At 37.5% G+C, this 20,145-nt stretch overlaps 1 protein-coding gene across 3 annotated transcripts; it reads left to right on the forward strand.

Moving 5' to 3' along the window:
* The first annotated feature begins 35 nt into the window (after nt 1-35).
* Nucleotides 36-18,152, forward strand: Rsrc2 (arginine and serine rich coiled-coil 2). 3 transcript variants are annotated; one of them, XM_003462961.5, is made up of 10 exons: nt 36-195; nt 3,670-3,826; nt 5,481-5,524; nt 7,939-8,129; nt 9,367-9,570; nt 11,655-11,777; nt 14,912-14,991; nt 15,719-15,948; nt 16,248-16,337; nt 17,501-18,152. In XM_003462961.5, the coding sequence occupies exons 1-10, from the start codon at nt 190-192 to the stop codon at nt 17,678-17,680; spliced, it is 1,305 nt and encodes a 434-aa protein (XP_003463009.2). In that variant the 5' UTR covers nt 36-189; the 3' UTR covers nt 17,681-18,152. The 3 variants fall into 3 exon arrangements, with proteins under 3 accessions (XP_003463009.2, XP_005000516.1, XP_013000233.1); XM_005000459.4 differs by having other exon boundaries at nt 37-195; nt 15,716-15,948; XM_013144779.2 differs by lacking the exon at nt 36-195 and adding an exon at nt 6,326-6,403 and having other exon boundaries at nt 3,692-3,826; nt 7,917-8,129; nt 15,716-15,948.
* The last annotated feature ends 1,993 nt before the right edge of the window (nt 18,153-20,145 follow it).

Consider the following 20,145-nt stretch of genomic DNA (forward strand, 5'->3'; position numbering starts at 1 on the left):
ACGTTGCTATAAAGGCGAGTCACCACCCTTTTTTTTCCCAGCAAGCTGTGCGACACGCCGGGCCTCATCCCCTTTGTGTCATCCGGGTCTCTCGCACGAGCGATTTGGTCTGGAACGTAGGTTCGTGGCGGCCGGTACGGTTGAGAGCGTTGAGTGGAGGCGCCGCCTTAGCGGCCAGGACTCCGGACTATGGCGGTAGGTGCCATGTGTTGAGTTTAAAGCCTGGAGTGTGTCCCTGATGGTTTGAAAGAGTGGGTAAAGAGCTCCCAGAGCTGTGGTCCGCGCCTCTGTGTGGACAAAATGGCGCCGCGGCCTTTTTCTGCGTCCGCCATCATGGCTGCCCGCTGCAGGGAGGGGGAAGTAAGGCGGTGTCGGCGGGGGTGGGGGAGCCGCAGGGAGTGCAGTTTTTTTCCAGAACTTTCCTCATCTCTTCTTAAGCCCCATGTTTCTTTCGGCCCCCGCAAGTGTCTCTTAGCTTACCGTGATCAGTATTTTTAGGGCTTGAGTATTCAGCTATGCTTTAGGAAAACAGAAAAGGGATGAGGCGTCTTGCAGAAGTATTGAATCAAAAAAGGCGATGTCTGTAAGGGATAGTGTGTGTGGGAAGAAGGGCCGCAGTCTTGTAGTTTTTTAAAAATACTTGCATTCAGGGATGGAGTACCTGCCTGATTTTGGTTAGGGTTGGCGTAAACCGTAATCCTCAGTAAGGAGCGGTGATGGGCTCGTCCTGGGCTTGCTTAGGTTTGAGAACTACCAGTTATGATTTATAGGCTCGGTTTTCTATATGACCCATTTTGTAATCAATTTGAAGCCTTTAAAAAGCTTTATAATTAAGTTTTTAAAGTTAAGGCGCCTTTATTGATGCAAATAACGGCCGTTGGTAAATTGGCTGTTCTAGGATAGAGGTGTGCCCCCCCAACCCCGTAAATTACCTTTTTGAACAGTGACCATGGGCACAAGTTGCCCATTTCTGATAGATCATAGTGTGATTACCTCGTTTTTAGTTGTCCTGTTAAAAGAAAAATGTAATTTTAGTACTCCTTTTTACTGGCTGGAAACTTGTATCTTAGTTTCCGAAAATAACACTATTAAACGTAAAGTTTGTTTTTTCTAATAATCGAGACAAATTAGAAAAGGTTGATGATTTTTCTGTCCCTCACCCCCACTGCCACCGCATTTGTGATTGGATTTTGAGTAATTTTTAGTTTGATTTCAAAGAGTTGGTAGATTGCTCTGGCATGTGTGAAACTAAATTGCTTAGTCTTTCGGGCCTTTCAGTAGCACACTTCGAGTATTAAAGAGTAGCATTAAATAAAATTAAAAGGGTATCACTGTTTTTTCTTAGGGTCCAGCATTTTAAAAAGTGAAATGAACTAAACATTTGCTTTTGTAGTGCTTCCTTCAATGAAAAGACATTTTAGAAAAATGGCCTAGTGTTACATTCAGTGCTTAATCTTTAATCTGGAAGTAGATTTGTATACTATGTTGCGAGCGTTACTAGGATTCTTGAGCTGTAAATTGTATCAAACAAAGGTGGCTGACCGAGTCAGTTAATCGCTAGAGTGCGATTTTGTGGGCGCTATTGCTTAGAGATTTCTAGGAGTGAAATAAAGCTTAGAAATTTTCAAAGTAATTTTAATATATGCAATTGATTTTTTCCCTTTATCTCCATTATGCTACTAAAAAAATATCCTCAGGGAAATAAGATTTGCTGCACCACCTAGCACATCTTTTTGTGGTTGCTTTGTTTTTAATTATCCGTAAACGACTGCAGTACATTGTGTTCTTGTGGGGAGTTAGGGATTGCATAGCTTTTGTTCTGTTGTGCATTCTACAGTTGGAAATGGCTATTTTATAAGTGTGTCACAGGGTGGCTTCTCAGTTGCCAGACTTCTGTGATATTAAGCTTTAATAAAACATTGATTGACTGAAAACTTCTACTGCCTGGGTCAGTGGGCTGTCATTTTCATGAAAATGTTTCAAATTCTAGTCTTCATTCCCTAAAAAATGAAGATGTACCAGAAGTTCATGACTTTATTTTTATTTATTTGTCTTTTTTGAGACAGGGTCTCGCTATGGAGTTCAGGCTGGCCTTGAGCTCACTTTGTAGATCCCAGGCTGGTCAGGAACTCCCACCTCCAACCTCCCAACTCAACCTCCCTAGTGCTGGGATTACAGGTGTGAACCGCCACACCCGGCTCATGATTTTATTTTACCACACGTGAACTCTATAAATACTTACTGTAATGTACCAGTCTGAAATAGGTTTTAAAGATCAGGAAAGAAAAAGATCCCCAATGTTTATTGTGCATCAATTTTCTTAATATGTATAAGCATGACTTATTAGTAGTAGACACAGCAGAGATGAAGTGTCAGTTTAGAGCAATTAGCTAGGTTGCTGGATTTAGCTCAGCGGCATAAGCGCCTGCCTTGTAAAGCAGGCAGTAGTGAATTTGATCCCTGGTACCGATAAAAAGGAAAAAGAAAAAAAAAAAGAATTGAACTCTTTAGAGGGATAAAACCTTTCATTACAGACTTTGGGTTTTTTGTTTTGTTTTGGTTTGGTTTTTTTGAGACAGTCTCCCTACCCAGTTCAAGCTGCCTTCCCAGGCTACCCTCATTCAGGGCCTTTCTTGGGTATAAGCTCTCAGTCGCTGTGGGATTATAGGCATGTGTTGCCACACCCAGCGTCACAGAACTAGTTTAAATGGAACCTAATAACTGGAAATCATTTAACTTTTTAATCTCTTCAGGTTTGTTTGCTTTTTGAGACAGGTCTCACTGTGAAGTTCATACTGGCCTTGATCTCACTGTGTAGCCCAGGCTGAACTGGAACTCACTGTGATCCTCCTGCTGCAGCTTCCCCTGTGCTGGTATTACAGCTGTCACCAGCATGCCCAGCTCTGGCTTCATTTTTTAATCTTATGTTGTAAAGGCTGAGGATATTGTTTAATGATAAAGTCTAATTATAAAATGCCTTACAGCAGAATCAACTTAATTTGCCATAGCAAATTAGGAGAGGCAGTATGGGATTTTTTGTTTGGTTGGGATTCTTTTGAGACCAGGCTTAACTATATATAGTTCAGACTAACCTTGAACTCACTAGGTGTAGCCCAGGTTGGGCTCCAGCCTTTTCTGCCTCAGCCTCCCTATGCTGGGATTACAGGCATTTGCCATCATGCTTAGTAACAGTTTCTTTTAAATGCCTTTTATAATGTCAAGCGAGTTTGCAAATCCAAAAGAAATAGTATTTTGTCTGCTTAAACAATTATCAGAAATATTCTGGAGATGATCTTTTTTTATCATTTAAAAATTAATCTTTATCATTTAAAAATTAATACATACATGGGGGCTGGGGATTTAGCTCAGCTGCATAAGTGCCTGCCTTGTATGCAGGCAGTCATGAGTTCGATCCCAAGTACCGATAAAAAGGAAAAACTCCAAAAAAAAAAAAAGTCACAAACATTTTATCTTTTTTGAGACAAGGTCTTACTACATGGTACAGGCTAACCTTCAACTCATATAAGCCCATGTTGGACTGGAATTCTTGATCCTCATTCTTCAGCCTCCCAAGTGCTTAAACTGCAGCCATGCACTATCATACTTGGCTAGGAAATGGAAACATTTTAAATGATTAAGAATTTTTAACAATTTTCTTTAAACTTTTAGGCTAGTGATACAGAACGAGATGGACTAGCCCCTGAAAAGACATCCCCAGATAGAGATAAGAAAAAAGAACAGCCAGATGTTTCTGTTTCTCCTAAAACGTCAAAACATCATTATTCAAGATCACGATCAAGGTCTAGAGAAAGAAAACGGAAGTCAGGTAAGATGAATTTAGTTTGCTGTTAAAAACTGGGGTTGGGGCTGTGAATGTAGCTCCAGTGGTACAGTGCCTGCCTGGTAAGCTTGAGGCCCTGGGTTTGATTCTGAGTATTTATAAAAAAAAAACTGGGTTTGTTTTACAGTGCTAAATATACATGTGACAGGCAAGCACTGTATCACTAGAATATTTCTCAAGAAGAGATTTGGTGTTTGTAAATCCCTTTTTTTTTTTTTTTTTTTTTTTAATTTTTTTTCCCCCAAGAAAATAATTGAGTGAAGATGTTAAGTAAGAAATAGGGGTTGGGATTTAGCTCAGCAGCGTAAGTGCCTGCCTTTACAAGCAGGCAGTCGTGAGTTCAATCCCTGGTACCGATAAAAAAAAAAAAAAAAAAAAAAAAGATGTTAAGTAAGAAATAAGAGGGCCAGGGATTTAGCTCAATGGCATAAGCATCTGCCTGGCAAACACAAGGTCATGAATTCAATCCCTGGTACCAAGAAAGCGAGGGAGAGGGAAAGAATAGTGCTAATTAAGCTGAATTCAAAAGTTTTAAGACCTGGGCCTCAGTCATTTTATCATTTGTGCCTATAGGTAATCCCCCCCCATTTTAATTTATATTTATTCATTTATCATGGTGTTGGGCATTGAGCCCAGGGACTTGAACTAGACTTTACTCACATCTCTTTTGAGACAGGCTTTTGAGTTTGGCCTTGAATTTGCAATTTTTCTGCCTTAGCACCGTAATCCCCTCGCCCTGTTTTTTGAAACAAGGTCTTGCTATGTGGTTCTGCCTAGCTTGGAGCTCAGGGTAATCTTGGGTGCTAGGATTGCAGGCATGGGCCACCAAGCTAGCCAAAAATAATATAAATATGTTACCGTAATCCTTTTGGTCTTTTGATACAGAGTCTGGCTATAGTTCAGACTGAACTTGAACTCAGCAATCCCCCTGCTTCATCATCCCCAGTATTAGAATTATAGATCTGTGCCATGCATACCCTGCCTTCATAACCCATTTTGAATGGAAAATCTGTAACTGATAACATTCTTCTGACTTATATGACATATCACATATACCTCAAACTTTTTCTTTTTGCATTTATTTCAAGTTTTTGCTTTCTAAATTTTTTGCCTCTAATATGACCATAAATATGTCTATACTAGAAAACACGAACTAGTTAGAATGCTTTTTAAGGATACTAAGAATCTTCCCAGCACTCTGGAGGCTGAGGCAGGACGATTGTGGTTGAGTTTGAGACCAACCTGAGCTATAAAGTAAGCTCAAGGTCAGCCCTACATAATGAGACACTGTCTCAAAAGACTAGGGGGGAAAAAAACCTGTTACTAATGCTTTTAGTAGGTTCTGGTTTGTTCAGATTGGTGTGTTTCATGTACATAGAGTGTTAAGATGGTAGAATAATCCTATCCCTGCCATAAAAGTGTAGTCATTCTGGAGTTACAGCTCATGATACAGCACTTGTATAGCATGTACTTGTCCCTTAGTTCCAACACCAGCAGAAGAAATGTATACTTACTGGAAGATGAACAGTATGTTAACTATAATTAGCCAGACTAGAAATTGTGATGCACAGTTGGAATTTATGTTTCAGGATATTTCTGTGCCTTTGTATATGGTGATTTTTTTTTCCTGTGTTCACAGATAATGAAGGAAGAAAACACAGAAGTCGCAGCAGAAGCAAAGAGGTAATTAATACTTTGTGTGAATAGGTACTTTAAAATACTTGTGAGGAATCTGGTAGAAATGTTTGTGTGAATATATGATATTGTCACGGTAAGTACCAAAACTTGAAATTTGAAAGATTAATTGGGTTATAAAATAAGCATGATTTGGATTCATCAGTTTTCAAGAAGATAGTCTATTTGAGTACCTTCAAAAACTTAATTTTATTACATTGTGAAACTATTCACAATAAAAATTTCATATGAAGAATATAATTGGTTTTTTTAGGCCTGTCACACAGAGCTTCCATTAATATCTGAGGTCCCGAGTCTCCTTACACCTGACATCTGCTCAGGATTTTTAAATAGCAGCCATCTGTCAGTAGCAGTACCCTATATCTGTGCACTACTTTTTCTTCGTGAAAGATAAGAGTTCTCTTTTCTTTAGTAAAACTAGGTTGATTTTCCTAATAGTGATTTTATTTTGAAATGAAAGTGTGAATGAGGGACAGCTGAAAAGGTAGCAGAGACACCAAAACTTGAGGGAGGAAAAGAAAGGTAGAAGCTGTGATGCACAGGAGTGAACTTGCTCACCCACCTGAGAAGATGAGGACTGAGCCATACATAAGCACATAAGTAGCCAGAAAGGGAGGAGAGGATTCTTACGGGGGCTGGGCAAGGGACTCCTAAAACAAACGTGGGCAGGGACTTCACCTCTTCCCCTAATGGAAGCTCTGTTAAATTTTTAATTTAGGAGAGTTTTTGTGAAAAATGACTATTTTGTTTAGCTCACATGATAACATTTCTATAATAAATCATACTCAGCGTGCTAATGCGCGAAGAGACTGAACTGAAGACGCTGCAGACTCAGATAGCAAAATAATAAGCCTACTTCATGATAAGGTAACTATTAGTCATTCAAACTCCTATTTCCCTTAAATATATCTTAAATCAGTTAAGGGTTTTAATGTTTTTTTTAATTAATGTTATATTTGGAAAAGTGGTTTGAAATAAACTCTAAAATTTGAAACTTTGAAAATTTAACCATTGAAAACTTTTTCCAGTTAGCCATTACATGGCAAAATCAAGGACATTTTCTTTTCTAAGGTCATATTAATAGAGAACTGGCAATGAAACTAAAATTTTTAACTTGTGCCTCCAGGTCTCTTGTTCTCTGCAAAACAAAACAAAACAAAAGATTATTTTCAGATGTATCATCATGCATGTTTAAAATGATTAAGTTTGTGTTTAAAGTGTATGTCAAAAGGAAAGCAGAATGCTTTGATTTATAATTGGGAAACATAAACTGTCATATTATGCTGGAGAAGTGGTGGCCTGGGTATCAGAAGAATGTGGGATCCAAGTTCAGTTTAACTCCTGTGTAGCTGTGTGGCCTTAAATCTTAGTTGGACATAAAGAAGGAATTCTTATAAAATGAGAAGATGTGAGTTTCCAGATTTAAACTTAAGTGTTTCTAAGATGTTTGGGATTTTAAGTTTTAAGTGCAAGATAGATTTGACAAATTATTGTATGGAATAATTTAGCACTTTTTACTTTGGTCTTTGGTAGGATGGAAATATAATCATACAGTTAATTTTAGTAGAATCTTTTTTTATAGAAGTTTTGGTTTTGGGCTGGGGATTTAGTTAAGTGACATAAGCACCTGCCTGGCAAGGGTGAGATAATGAATTTGATCCCCTGTACCCACAAAAGTTTTGGTTTTAATTTTTGAGTATAGGAGAAGTATGTATAGTCTAATAGTAGAGGTATTGAATGTGTCACCCTACTTTGATTTCTAAAAATAGATATGGTTGCTGTTTTGTACCTTAAGCACAGGAAATATAATAGAAGTGAAAACCTGTTAGGAATAAATATAGCAAGATGATAAGTGATAGCTTCATTATTTAGACTTGGGAGAAAATTGAAGTCCTGTCATTTAGGAAAAGTACGGCAAGTAGTCTAGCTATAAAAACTGATCTAAGTTACAGAAAATTACTTTCAGTGACTAATATAATACACTTACCCACTTAATTTGAAATATTTTTTAGATGCATTTGTTTGTGTTATTTCCATTGTTTATTTAAAATTATTCTGGCTTTAGAAAATGATATATACATGGTGTGTACTCTTAGATAAAATAAACAAGGGAATCTTTCATAGAATGGTTTTTCACTATTTCATTTCTGAAAATCATTTTTATTGTGATACTGAAAATATTTGGGGGAAAACTGCATTTGGGTATTTATAAAGAATAAAATTAGTAAAATATCTGCAGCATTTGGGTGGTGTGAAACTAGAACCTTTTTTTTTTTTTTTTTTTTTGCCACGCACTCCTAAGGTTACTAATGTTACATCACAACATTTTTGTCTACTGATACCCATACTAACTCTTTTTGTTGCACTATTTTCCTGAAAGAACCAACTTCTTCTTAAAACAGGCAAGAAGACATGAATCCAAAGATAAATCTTCTAAGAAACACAAGTCTGAGGAACATAACGACAAAGACCATTCTTCTGATAAAGGAAGAGAACGACTAAATTCTTCCGAAAATGGGGAAGACAGACACAAACGCAAAGAAAGAAAATCATCACGAGGCAGAAGTCATTCAAGGTCTAGGTCCCGTGAAAGGTAAAGAGTTTTGACACTATGATTTTATGCCTTTTCATAGCCTTGAATTACGTAAAGCTTCTCATTAACCATGCATTGCACACACAAAAGATTTAATTAACAGATTGAAATTTCTCACTAACTTGATGTATTTCTTTGCCAACTAATAAAGCCTTTTGGGCTTTGCTTTCTATTAAATCTAAAAATGGTTTTAAAGACTGGAGAACAGGATGGTTATTTACAGCTAAATTTTCTTTAACCTCTTGACTTATCTCCTGCAGTTAAAAGACTTTATAAATATCATATTTTTGGAGAAATCTGTGGGTGATGTATGTATGCTATCACTTAAGTCACATTTAAGTATTTGAACTCTTGAGTAACTTGGTAAGGCATAGCTTTTAAAACATGGGTGTCCATGTTTGTGGCTTATGTTAACCACTGTGAGTGAAGAGGAAATGTCTTGGCTACGTATTATATAATTTTGCTTTTAAGTTTTACTATGTAACATTTAAAATTTAAGAAAACTTACATACCTGCTCTACAGCAGTAAATGGCATGTTCCCTCAGATGCTTACATGTAGGCAGATTGGGATACTGCTGTCAGGAATTGCTTTTTACTTACCAAGTCACATCGGCTCTGTATCATGAGGTATGTGTGGGATTCTACTAATCACCAGATGTAAAAGGTAGCACAGTACTTCACTCTTCCCTAAACAGAATTCCAGGTTGCCGCACATTCCCCACAAAGCACCTCAGCCTCCCAAAGTACTGACATTACAGGCATAGGCCACTAAATTCCTTTCTATCCAGCTTCTGTTTGGACAAGTCTGCTTTAAGGTATTAAATGATTTTGTTTTTTTTTTTTTTTTTTTTTTTTTTTTGAGAAACAGACTGTAGTTCAGCTGGCCTTAAACTTACTGTTACCCAGGCTGGCCTAATTCACTCTTGCCTCAGCCTCCCAGTGCTGGATCACAGGTGTATGCCACCACACCACCTTAAATAGGACCATAAGTTGGAATAGGATGCATTGAACATTGTAACATTTCATTACCTTACCTTGACCTACTAGGAATTATCTAATTGTTAGGTTACATTTGTAGGTTGAAACTCCTTTTGAAAATCTCAATTTAAAAAAAAAACCTTAATTACTCTTTCTGTAAACAATAGATTATTGCTTTTCTTAACTATGTAACTAATTCATGTTTAAAATAGGAGAAGCAAAGTTACAAATAATCGTATTTCTGCACTTGAATCTCAGGCGGCATCGGAGTAGAAGCCGGGAGCGGAAGAAGTCTCGATCCAGGAGTAGAGATCGGAAGAAATCACGATCCAGAAGCAGAGATAGGAAAAAGTCACGATCCAGGAGCAGGGACAGAAAACGGCGAATCAGGTCTCGTTCCCGCTCAAGATCAAGACACAGGCATAGGACTAGAAGCAGGAGTAGAACAAGAAGTAGGAGTCGGTAGGTCCTTGTTACCCCAAAAAAGGCTAATGAATTCCTGACAGACTCCTGTCTTCATGAATATGAAAGTTGTGATTCACAGTTTTACTTACAGATTGAGAGGTTATTTTAATCATAACCTGACCATTAAAAACAAAGCTCGAATGGCCAGGTGTGATGCACACCTGTATTCCCAGCACTCAGGAGGCTGAGGCAGGAAGATCACTGCGAGTTCAATGTCAGCCTGGACTATAAAGAGTTCACAGCTGGCCTGAACCTCATAGTGAAATCTTGTCTCAGAAGAAAGGAAAAAAATAAGGCTAGAGTCTGGGACTATAGCTCTAGAGCAGTGATAACAGAGCTAAGGCACATATGTTGTTTCTGTTTTAAAACAAAAGTTAATGCATGATCTGAGCTTTTTGGTTTTTTCCAGCTAAAATCTCAGTCATTATTCATTTAATTGCAGTGTCAACAAGTGCTTACTGTTGGCTAACAACATTGAAAAAAAAACAAACATCTGCCTTCATATTCTGATGGAATCACTAGTATGCGTTATATGAATGATCCTATAAAAATTCAGTTTCTGCTGGGTATAGGAGCACACATACCTATAATCTCATCTGTTTAGGAGGCTGAACTATGCTAGTCTGGGCATGGTAGTGAGACTTGTCTCAAAATTAGTTTTAAAAAAGCGCTCTGAGGTCAACACAGTGTATACTTGTGATTCCCCACACTGGGAAGGCTAGGACTGGAGGATAATCACAAAAGTTCAAGGCCAGCACTTCTAGAGGTTGAAGCAGGAGAATTGTGAGTTTAATGCGAGCCATAGCTAAAAGAAAAGTAAGTGACGGATTTGGGATCTGTAGTTCAGTGATTCCTGAGCTCAGTACGCCAAAGCCTTCCCCATGGGATCAGTTATTTTTGAATACCAAATTCATTAATTTCATGATCATATGACCTAACATTTAAGGTGGGTGTGGTGATGCATTCGTGTAATTCCACAAATGTGTGTAGTCTGGGAGGCTGTGGCAAAAAGACCACAAGTTCAGAGCCAATCTAGGCCACTGAGAACCTGTCTTAAAAAAGAAAAAATATATATTTGGGGGTTTTTTTGATACAGGGCCCTGCTATATACTCGAGGGTGGCTTCAAACTCAATGATTCTCCTGCCTTTGTCTCTCAAGTGCTGGGTTTACAGGTGTGCGCCACTACACACCAGCAGTCTGAGTTGGAAGATGTTAAATAACTTCCTGTTGAGAAACATAATTTGTAGCACAGAAGTAAAGTTGATTGGTAGTGTCAGTATGTAGAAAAGATAAGTTGAAATACTGATAAGAACACTTGAGTTTTTTGGCTTATCACTTGTTTGAACTTTGAAATGAGCATCAGAGACCAGGGATCAGTAGCATAAGCGCCTGCCTGGCAAGCATGAGGTCATGAGTTCGATACCAATACCAAAAAAAAACAAAAAATGAGCATTAGTTTCTATTTATTGGTTTATTCTGTAGTACATTAATTTGTGTAATACATTTCTGAAATTGAGTGGGTAGTAGATGAGGTGATTTTTTTTTTAATACTTTGGAGGACAGTTAATTATATCATGTTTAGATTTTCAGTTTTGCTAATACCGCTGTTCTGATCAATGACTTTCACTTTGCTAATTATTTCATTGTACTATATTTTCCAATATATGTAAGATTACTATAATTTTTTTTGTCTTTTTCATATTTATCAGTACCAGGGACCGAACTCACGACTGCCTGCTTGCAAGGCAGGCGCTTATGCCACTGAGCTAAATCTCCAGCCCCAAATTACCATAATTTTAATTCCTAGATTTAAGTTATCAGTATTGTGTAACATACTAAACTGCAAAATGAAAACAATACACAGCCTGTCTTCACAACACTGGTTACTATTCCAGAGAGAACAGCTGTTTCCTATGTGTCTTCCCACACTATCCTTGGTTATATACCCTGGCCATGTAAATGAAAGAAAGTTATAGTAACTAAAAATGTATGATTTTTATTATTGTAATATGAAAATAGAACTGAGTGTCCTTCAAAGTATTTGGGCACAGTGAGGCATATGTGATACAATTTCTTACAGAGATAGAAAAAAGAGAATTGAAAAACCAAGAAGATTTAGCAGAAGTTTGAGCCGAACTCCTAGTCCACCTCCCTTTCGAGGCAGAAACACAGCGATGGATGCGCAGGAAGCTTTAGCAAGAAGGTGAGTACAATTTCTTAATTTTTTTTTTTTAGTCCATTTTTTCCTTTTCAACTTGTGTGAAGGAAATGAAAAATTTTTTTAAGTCAGAGGTTTGAAATTGTGTTTTAGACATTCACTTATACAAATTAGGAAGGTTGATGTCCAGAACAGCTCCTAGTTTTTCCTTCATGATTAATTGATTATTTTCTGTGAGGAAATTTAGATTTCTAAGCTTTTTGATTTTTGTTTTTGTTTTGAGTTATGAATCTGATCAGGAATTAGTTTTTCCTCTTTTAAGATTTCTTTTTTGCTAGGGATTTAGCTCAGCGGCATAAGTGCCTGCCTGACAAGCTTGAGGTCATGAGTTTGATCCCCAGCACTGAAAAATAAAAAAGATGGCTTTTTCTTTTCTTTTAAGAAAACAAATACTGGAAATAGTAGTGTGAATAGTTTCTGGAGATTTTTTTTTTTAAGGTAGCAAACAAATACATACTTTAGTGCCAATCTATTACCTTCCAACACGGGGAGACATTGTATTTCTTAGATTTTATACTGTTTCAAAGATGAGTTCTTGTGGAAGCACAGACAGCAAGGCTATGACTGAAATCTCCAAAAATCCTTGAAAGAACAGCCTCAGAGAAGGCAAGAAATACAAACTTAAACACTCAGGTGGCAGGTTCCCACTTATACTTAAAATTATACTCTTTGAATTTGGGGTTTTTTTTTTTTTTTTTCCTTTTTTTCTCTATGAAATTGAGTTTGTATCTTTTTTCCATTATAAAAATACAGTTGTCACAATGTAACCTGATGTGCTGCTGCCCTGTGAACCCAGCCTGGCAGAAACTCCAGCTGAACAGCAGCAGCAAAGGTGTGAGCTCACCCCTTCTTCATTCCATTCACCTGTGTGAATGGTCTTAATTCCAAACCAGCAGTGGCCATTTTAATGTAACCAGGAGTAGTCAAGTCTTCTTTGTGAAACTAAAACCCGCCGAATATACAAATGATGTATGGCAAAATCTGAGATAATTAATCATGAATGGTCTATTAAATCTTGGCAAGTATTTTCTAATACTTAAAAATTTTACTTAGTTTATAATATGTATTTTTATTTTTGGATTAAAGTGAAACCATTAGTTTCTAAAACTTTTTGACCAAGACTAGTGATCTTTGAGGTATGTCAGTTTCATATGAAATCCAATTTCAGATTATGACATTATTTCTTGGCTACCTCAGAATGTGAAAGTAAGGTCTTGTGTAGCTACAATTTGCAGACGTTTTGATTTTAGTTTTTTGGGGGTTTTTTTGTTTTTGTTTTTTGTTTTGATTATAGTTTTCTGATCTACAACCTACAGTTATAGTTTGTCCTAATCAGAAAATTTTTATTCTTAGGATACAATCAAGTCTGTACTGTTGTTCTTGCCAATGCACTGAGTTAAAAATGAGTAAAATTATAGATTGTTAAGTATCTTCTGTGTAGATTTCAGCAATTCTTCATACAAATACCAACTTACTATATTTTATTAGCCATGTGCCCCTAAATAAAAACAACCTTGCCAGACGTGGTGGCATACACCTGTAATCCCAGCACTCGGGAGGCTGAAGCAAGAGGATCACCAAGAGTTTGAGGTCAGCCTGGGCTACATAGAGAGACCCTGTCTCAATCAAAACAACCTTTTCCCCAATCCTTGCCTGTTTACCACATTGAGGAGGGAGGTATGACCAATACATACATTCCCTGCAGTCTGGGAAGCTGAGGCAGGAGAATTGCATTTTGGGTCCAATTGGGCCACTTAGCAAAACCCCTCATTTCCAAATTAAAAATTAAGAAAGGGCTGAGGTTGTAGCTCAGTGGTAAGATCTGGGTGTTCAATCTCCAGTGCCTCAAAAAAAGGGAGGGGGGATTGTAGCATATTATGATTTGTTAAGATACGTTTATGGAAAAAGCTTTCTCTTTCAGGAACGGATTGTGAAGATGTTGCTTGCTTATTTTGTTATTAATGAAATAGACTTGACAGATTTAGTATGCATGTTCATATTTTGTTACCAGTCCCTTTCCTGATAAGTTCTTGAACTACTAAAGATAATACACGTGGTCCCTCCCAAATACATACAATGTCCCCCCATGTTATTAGATTATAAAGAATAACACAATTTGCTAGGCAAGGTGATAAACACCTGTAATTCCAACACAAAGGAGCTGAAGCAGGAAGAGTTTGAGACTAGCCTGGACTAGTCAAGGCCAGTCTGAAGTATATACCAAGACCCCATCTCAAAGATGAGAGGAAAGTAGCACAATTTGCTTGCCCCTTTGTTTTTGGCTTTTTACAATTTGTGTTCACTTGGAGATTTAAAGTCCATTTAAGTATAAAATTCATTTTCTAGGTAGGCATGGTAGTACAGGTCTGTAATCCTAGATTCAGAAGGCTGAGGCAGTGAGAGTCAATGTTAGTTCAAGACCAGCCTGAACTGCATAGCAAAATCCTGTCTCAAAACAACCAAAAAAAAATATCATGTTCTAATGTATTGATAATGTGAGGCTGAGGCAAGAGGATCGTTGAAAGTTCAGGACCAGCCTAGGCTACAAAGTAGCTGAAGGCAAACATGAAAGTAAGACCCTGTCTCAAAAAAAGTCAATAATGTATGGATGGGCTTTCTCATCCTCTTGCAATTCTTCCCCAACGAGTGCTTAGGTAACTTTTTGAACAAATTGGAAATGCATCCCAAATACATGCATAACACTATATTTTTAGTAAATTTTAATTTTCTCTTACAGTCAACAGTGATACTGAAGAAGTTTTAATTTTTGACTACTTCTTTGTAGGAACTGCATTTTAAACACAAAATTGCAGGGAGCAGTCTGTAGTTTCATGGTAATGCACTTGCCTACCATGTACCAGGCCCTAGATTCAGTCCACAAGACACATGCAGGCTCACAGTACGATTGGTTCAGGACCACGAAATAGACCAAAACCCAACCTATTAGAAATAATAAACGAATAAAAATATAACAATCATGGTGAGATTTAACTGATAGCTAATTTTAAGATTAAAAATCGTAAATGTTAAGTAAAATTCAAATATAAAGTTTTACGTATGTAACAATACTGGTTTTACATCTGGCATTGTTTCATATTTATTTAAATTGTGTTTGACAGGTTGGAAAGGGCAAAGAAATTACAAGAACAGCGAGAAAAAGAAATGGTTGAAAAACAAAAACAACAAGAAATGGCCGCAGGTAATTTTTGTTTGTTATGGATGAGATATATTGTTTAGAAATTTTGAAAAAGCCCTCTGATTTCCACTACCGGTAAAGTATACTGTAACTGCACTTAATTTTTTGTCTTCCTGCACTTAATCTTTTGTCTGTCTCTCTTGGTGCTGGGGCCAAAGCAAATGCATCCTGCCTATGAGCCAGGTTCTCTGCCACTGAGGTAACCCCAGCCCATTAGGTTACTGTTTTGATTTGGTTTGTGTTGGTAATGAGTGGTGATGACATGTTACTGTGGCTATCAAAGGTTTTTAAGGCTGAATTCTGAACTGGCAAAAATGGGTGATTAGAAGAATTTTTTTGAAGTGCAGCTTAATCATAATTATAGACATTATATAGTATATAGTTAAGTCTGTTGGAATCAGACCTATTTGCAAACTTTTTCCACAGAGAACTGAGGTTTTATTATATGCTAGGAATTGTACTTCCTTACATTTGCTGAATGTAACCCTGTCTTTTTGTACGTAAGAAGATGAAAACTAAAAAATGTATGTTTTTAAAACCCATACTTAGCCGGGCGTGGTGATGCACTCCTGTAATCCCAGCACTTGGGAGACTGAGGCAGGAGGATTGTTTCGAGTTCAAGACCAGCCTGGGCTACAAAGTGAGCTCAAGGCCATCCTGAACTGCATAGAGAGACCCTGTCTCAAAAAAGTAAAAAATAAAAAGCCCATATTTACATCCTCTAAAGCAGCTGCAGCCACTGGAGGTTCTGTTCTCAATGTTGCTGCCCTGTTGGCATCGGGTACACAAGTGACTCCTCAGATAGCTATGGCAGCTCAGATGGCAGCCCTTCAAGCCAAAGCACTAGCAGAGACTGGGATAGCTGTGCCAAGCTACTACAATCCAGCAGCTGTGAACCCAATGAAGTTTGCCGAACAAGAGAAGAAAAGGAAAATGCTTTGGCAAGGCAAGAAAGAAGGGGTGAGTTATTTTATTCTCTTATCATTTACTCCTATTCAGCAGTTATATTTTTAAAAATTAAGCTTATGATTAAAATCGTGTATATAGCTCAAACTTTTTAAGAAAACTAGTATTACTACATAAATTTATAAAGGAAAAATCTCCTTGGTTTAAGGTATTACTTTAAAGATAACTTTATATTTCTATATTCCATAATGTGTATCTTAGAGAATGCTGTATCTTTTACTTATGGAAAGAGTAATATACTGATAATAACTACTATGTTTTTGTACATTTTAAAATTTAGTGTTTCTTGACAGGACAAATCCCAGTCTGCTGAAATATGGGAAAAACTAAATTTTGGAAACAAGGACCAAAATGTCAAATTTAGGAAGTTGATGGGTATCAAGGTAAGATTGAATTAATGTATTTATATTTCGGGTTTTGTTGTTTTTGTTTTATCTTTTGTTCTGTACTGAGGATCAGATCACTCTGCCTCTGAGCCACATTTCTAGCCCCTTTTTAACTTTGTATTTTGAGATAGGGTCTCTCTAAGTTTGCGTCACCCTTCCAAAATGCTGGAATTACCAGTGTAGACTGCAAGACCTAGCTAAATTGTTCAGTTTAAAGTAACATTTGTTGTTACCAAGTTTGTTTGCTTCCTTAGTCAGTAAAAAAATCTTTTAGGGAGGTATTTGAATCAGGCTCTTGGTGTATAGACCCAGCTGGCCTTGAACTGACTGCAGTCTAGACTGGCCTCAAACTCTGGCAGTCCTTCCTCAGCCTTTCAAGTGCTAGGATTATAAGGGTGGTCCATCTTCCTGGCTAAATTTTAAAAATCAATTTATTGCTTAACTTAAATGCTTTTGTAGGGTTGTTGAGCAGGACCTTCTTACAAAGTTTCAAGGAAGCTCTTAAGTTTCAAAAAGTTGGATTTTATTGAACTGTAAATGTAGAAAGAATATTTTAATTTAAAAACCTGTAAAGGCTGGAGGTGTTGCTCAGCGGTACAGCGTATGAGAAGCCTTGGATTGAAATCCTCGTTACTGCAAACAAAAAGGAAAAAAAAAACATAAAAGATCCACAAGTGCTCTGATCTTGGTTATTACCAAGGGTGAGGTGCTATTCCTTGAAGAAACAATAATACATTTGCATTTATTATTAGCCATTTTTAATTATTGAACTGTTCTACTCTCAGATTTGAGTTCTTTGTTTTTTGTTTTTTTTTTAAATGTCTGGTCTGCGCTCAAGTCTGACCTACCTTTAAACTTCCTCACCACTGTTGTAAAAATAACCAACCATTCCTATGCCTGAAACACTTACCTCTAATTGATTCTTTACTTGTGTCCTCTAAACTCTTTAACACCTGCTTCATTTTATGTGTGATCTTTGCCTCTCTCACACCTGTGAACTTGAAGTGAGTTTTTGTTGCATTCTACCGTATTCCATATCAAGAGTACTGTGTGCAATATGTCCTGTAGATGGTTAATATGTGGAAGCTATGCCAGATACTTAAATGGAAAGGCACTTTGCTGGTCTGAATGCATCTTAATATCTTATGTTTGATATTTAGAGTGAAGATGAAGCTGGATGTAGCTCAGTTGATGAAGAAAGCTACAAGACGTTGAAGCAACAAGAAGAAGTATTTAGAAATCTGGATGCTCAGTATGAAATGGCAAGATCACAGACCCATACACAAAGAGGAATGGGTTTGGGATTTACATCTTCAATGCGAGGAATGGATGCAGTGTGAAAAAGATCACACTTTTAAAGCTTGGGACTTTATAGACTTCTTGTTCAGATGTCAGGTCCTTGTTCACCAAACAGCTAGCATTCTAGCTTGCATGGGTGTTGCATTGACTTTAATTTATTGAAAAATGCAATTTTTTGTAAATATCAGATCAGTGATACTGGTGTTAGTGTTGTAATCAGGTTAAACCCACTTCCATTAAACTTGACAGGACTATAGAAGGACAATATTTTTTAGTTAATGAATTCTACTTTTCAAATATATTAAAGCTGCAGGTGGGATAAAATCTCATACATAAATCTTTTCGTGTCTGCTGTCTTGTGTACTTTTGTACTTAACCTTGTACAGTTATTTTCATCTCTTGAAACATGAAAGAAATGTTATGTAGATGTTCTTTAGAAGATCTGGCCATTTGGTACATATTCCAGCGCAAATAAGCTGGTTGGTAATAATAATAAAAATGGTTTTCTCAAAACTTGTTACCTTAAGTTTCCTGGTATTCTTGTTTGAATTTGTTTTGAGTTCTATAGCATTTTGCAATTGCTTTTAGAAAAGTACACCTACCAGATTAGTTAACTATTGTGTAGGTAAAACCATGTTGAGCAGAAAATGTAAAAGATGAGAGGAGCAGACATCAAAGAATACTGGTTTCCTACTAACAAAAAGACATGGAATTAGTGTTAAACAGTCCACGTGATTTAGGAAATAGGTTAATGCATTAAAGGGATATAAGCACTTTTGTTGTAATAAAGTGCCTTACAACAAGTCGTTTGCTCATTATGCCTTTTGGTACCAGGGATCAAACCCATGACCTCGCGCACTTATACTGCTGAGGTAAATCCTTGGCCTCATTATCCCTTTTAAAATCTCTACCATAAACACAAATACTAGAAAACAGATTTGTCACTAATTAAATCTGGGTGTAGGAAAAACTACAAAACTTGATTTATTTTCCTTTGGAGAAATCACAATGTAGTAATAATTAGCACAATACAAAAGCAAAGCTTATACGGCTAAAACTTTTAAGTCTTTGTTTTTTGATGCTAGGAGTGAATTCCAGTGATTTCTGCTAACATTCTACCTCTGAGCTACACCACAGCACTACACACCCTTCTCTGAGGGATTAAACCCAGAGGACTAACCGCTCAGTCCCACTCATAGGCTTTGGCAGGGGGTTGGTTATACAGGGAAGTGAACTTGGCTTATGCTTCCCAGGCAGGTGCTGTGCTGCTGAGCTACATCCCTGACAATTAAGCTTTTTATTTTTATTTTGGTACGGGGGATTGAGTTTGGGACCTCGTGCCACTGAGCTAAATTCCCACCCTGCTTTTCAGTATTTTTGAGACCTCTCTTAAGTTTTCAGGTAGGATTCAAGTTGAACAATTCTGCCTCATCCTAATTGATTGTTGGGGTTATAGATGTGCATCACACACTTGACTGAGCCCTACACTCAAAAAATGGAATAAAAGCCGGGGATATAATTAAGCAATGTAGCCCCTGCTTGGCAAGTATAAAGTGGTGAGTTTGATCCCTACTACCAAAAAAAAAAAAGGAATTCTTGCCATCTGATTAGCTCTATCTGTGTTACACATGAAAAGTGGGTTAGAAAGCTTTTAGAATATTTGCTTGGTAGCTGGGGGTTGGTGGCATACCCCTGTAATCCCAGCACTTAGGCTGAAGCAGGGGATTACTACAATTTCAAGGCTAACCGTCAGTCACATGGCAAGACCCTGTGTCAAAAAGTTGGTAAAGTTTGTCAGCATAATTCTGTGAAGTGTTCTTACCACATACCAGTGACAAAGCCTTTGAGGAAACTGCCATGAATGTTGCATTTGGGGTCATCACATTTCTGGGGGGCAGGGGTTTAGCTCAGTGCTGTTAAATACCTACCTGGCAAGCATTGTGGAGAGTTTAACCCCTAGTACCAAAAAAATTTTTTTGGTGAAGTTTCATCCGCAAATGTCTTTTTTTTTTTGTCTTTTTCATTTTTATCGGTACCAGGGATCGAACTCATGACTGCCTGCTTGCAAGGCAGGCGCTTATGCCGCTGAGCTAAATCCCCAGCCCCCCCGCAAATGTCTTTAAAACGGTTGATGGCTTGACTGAGGGTGGCACTATAGTACAGTGTGACTAGCACAAAGGCCCAGGGTTTGGGCTCCAGCACCACAGCCTACAAATCTCTGGCCACATGAGACAGTGGGAATAGGATTCCTGTGAGTACAGTATGAACAGGAGGCCCCTCTGCTTATGTGTAGTGTACCATAACGAGTTGAATTGTGAAGTTCATTAGGACACCCAAATTAAACATGCAATCAATAATGGTGACATGTAATCGATAATTTACACTTCCAAGCAACAAGGATGTAAGTTGCTGATGAAGAAATAGTTTAGTCATGGCAGCTAGGTGAAACAGTAACATTCAAGGACTATACTCATAATATTTGAAAGGCAAAATAGGAATTAAAACA

Source organism: Cavia porcellus, unplaced genomic scaffold, assembly GCF_034190915.1.
Source record: "Cavia porcellus strain 051 isolate PalLab524CR breed Dunkin Hartley unplaced genomic scaffold, mCavPor4.1 scaffold_16, whole genome shotgun sequence".
Taxonomy (NCBI): domain Eukaryota; kingdom Metazoa; phylum Chordata; class Mammalia; order Rodentia; family Caviidae; genus Cavia; species Cavia porcellus.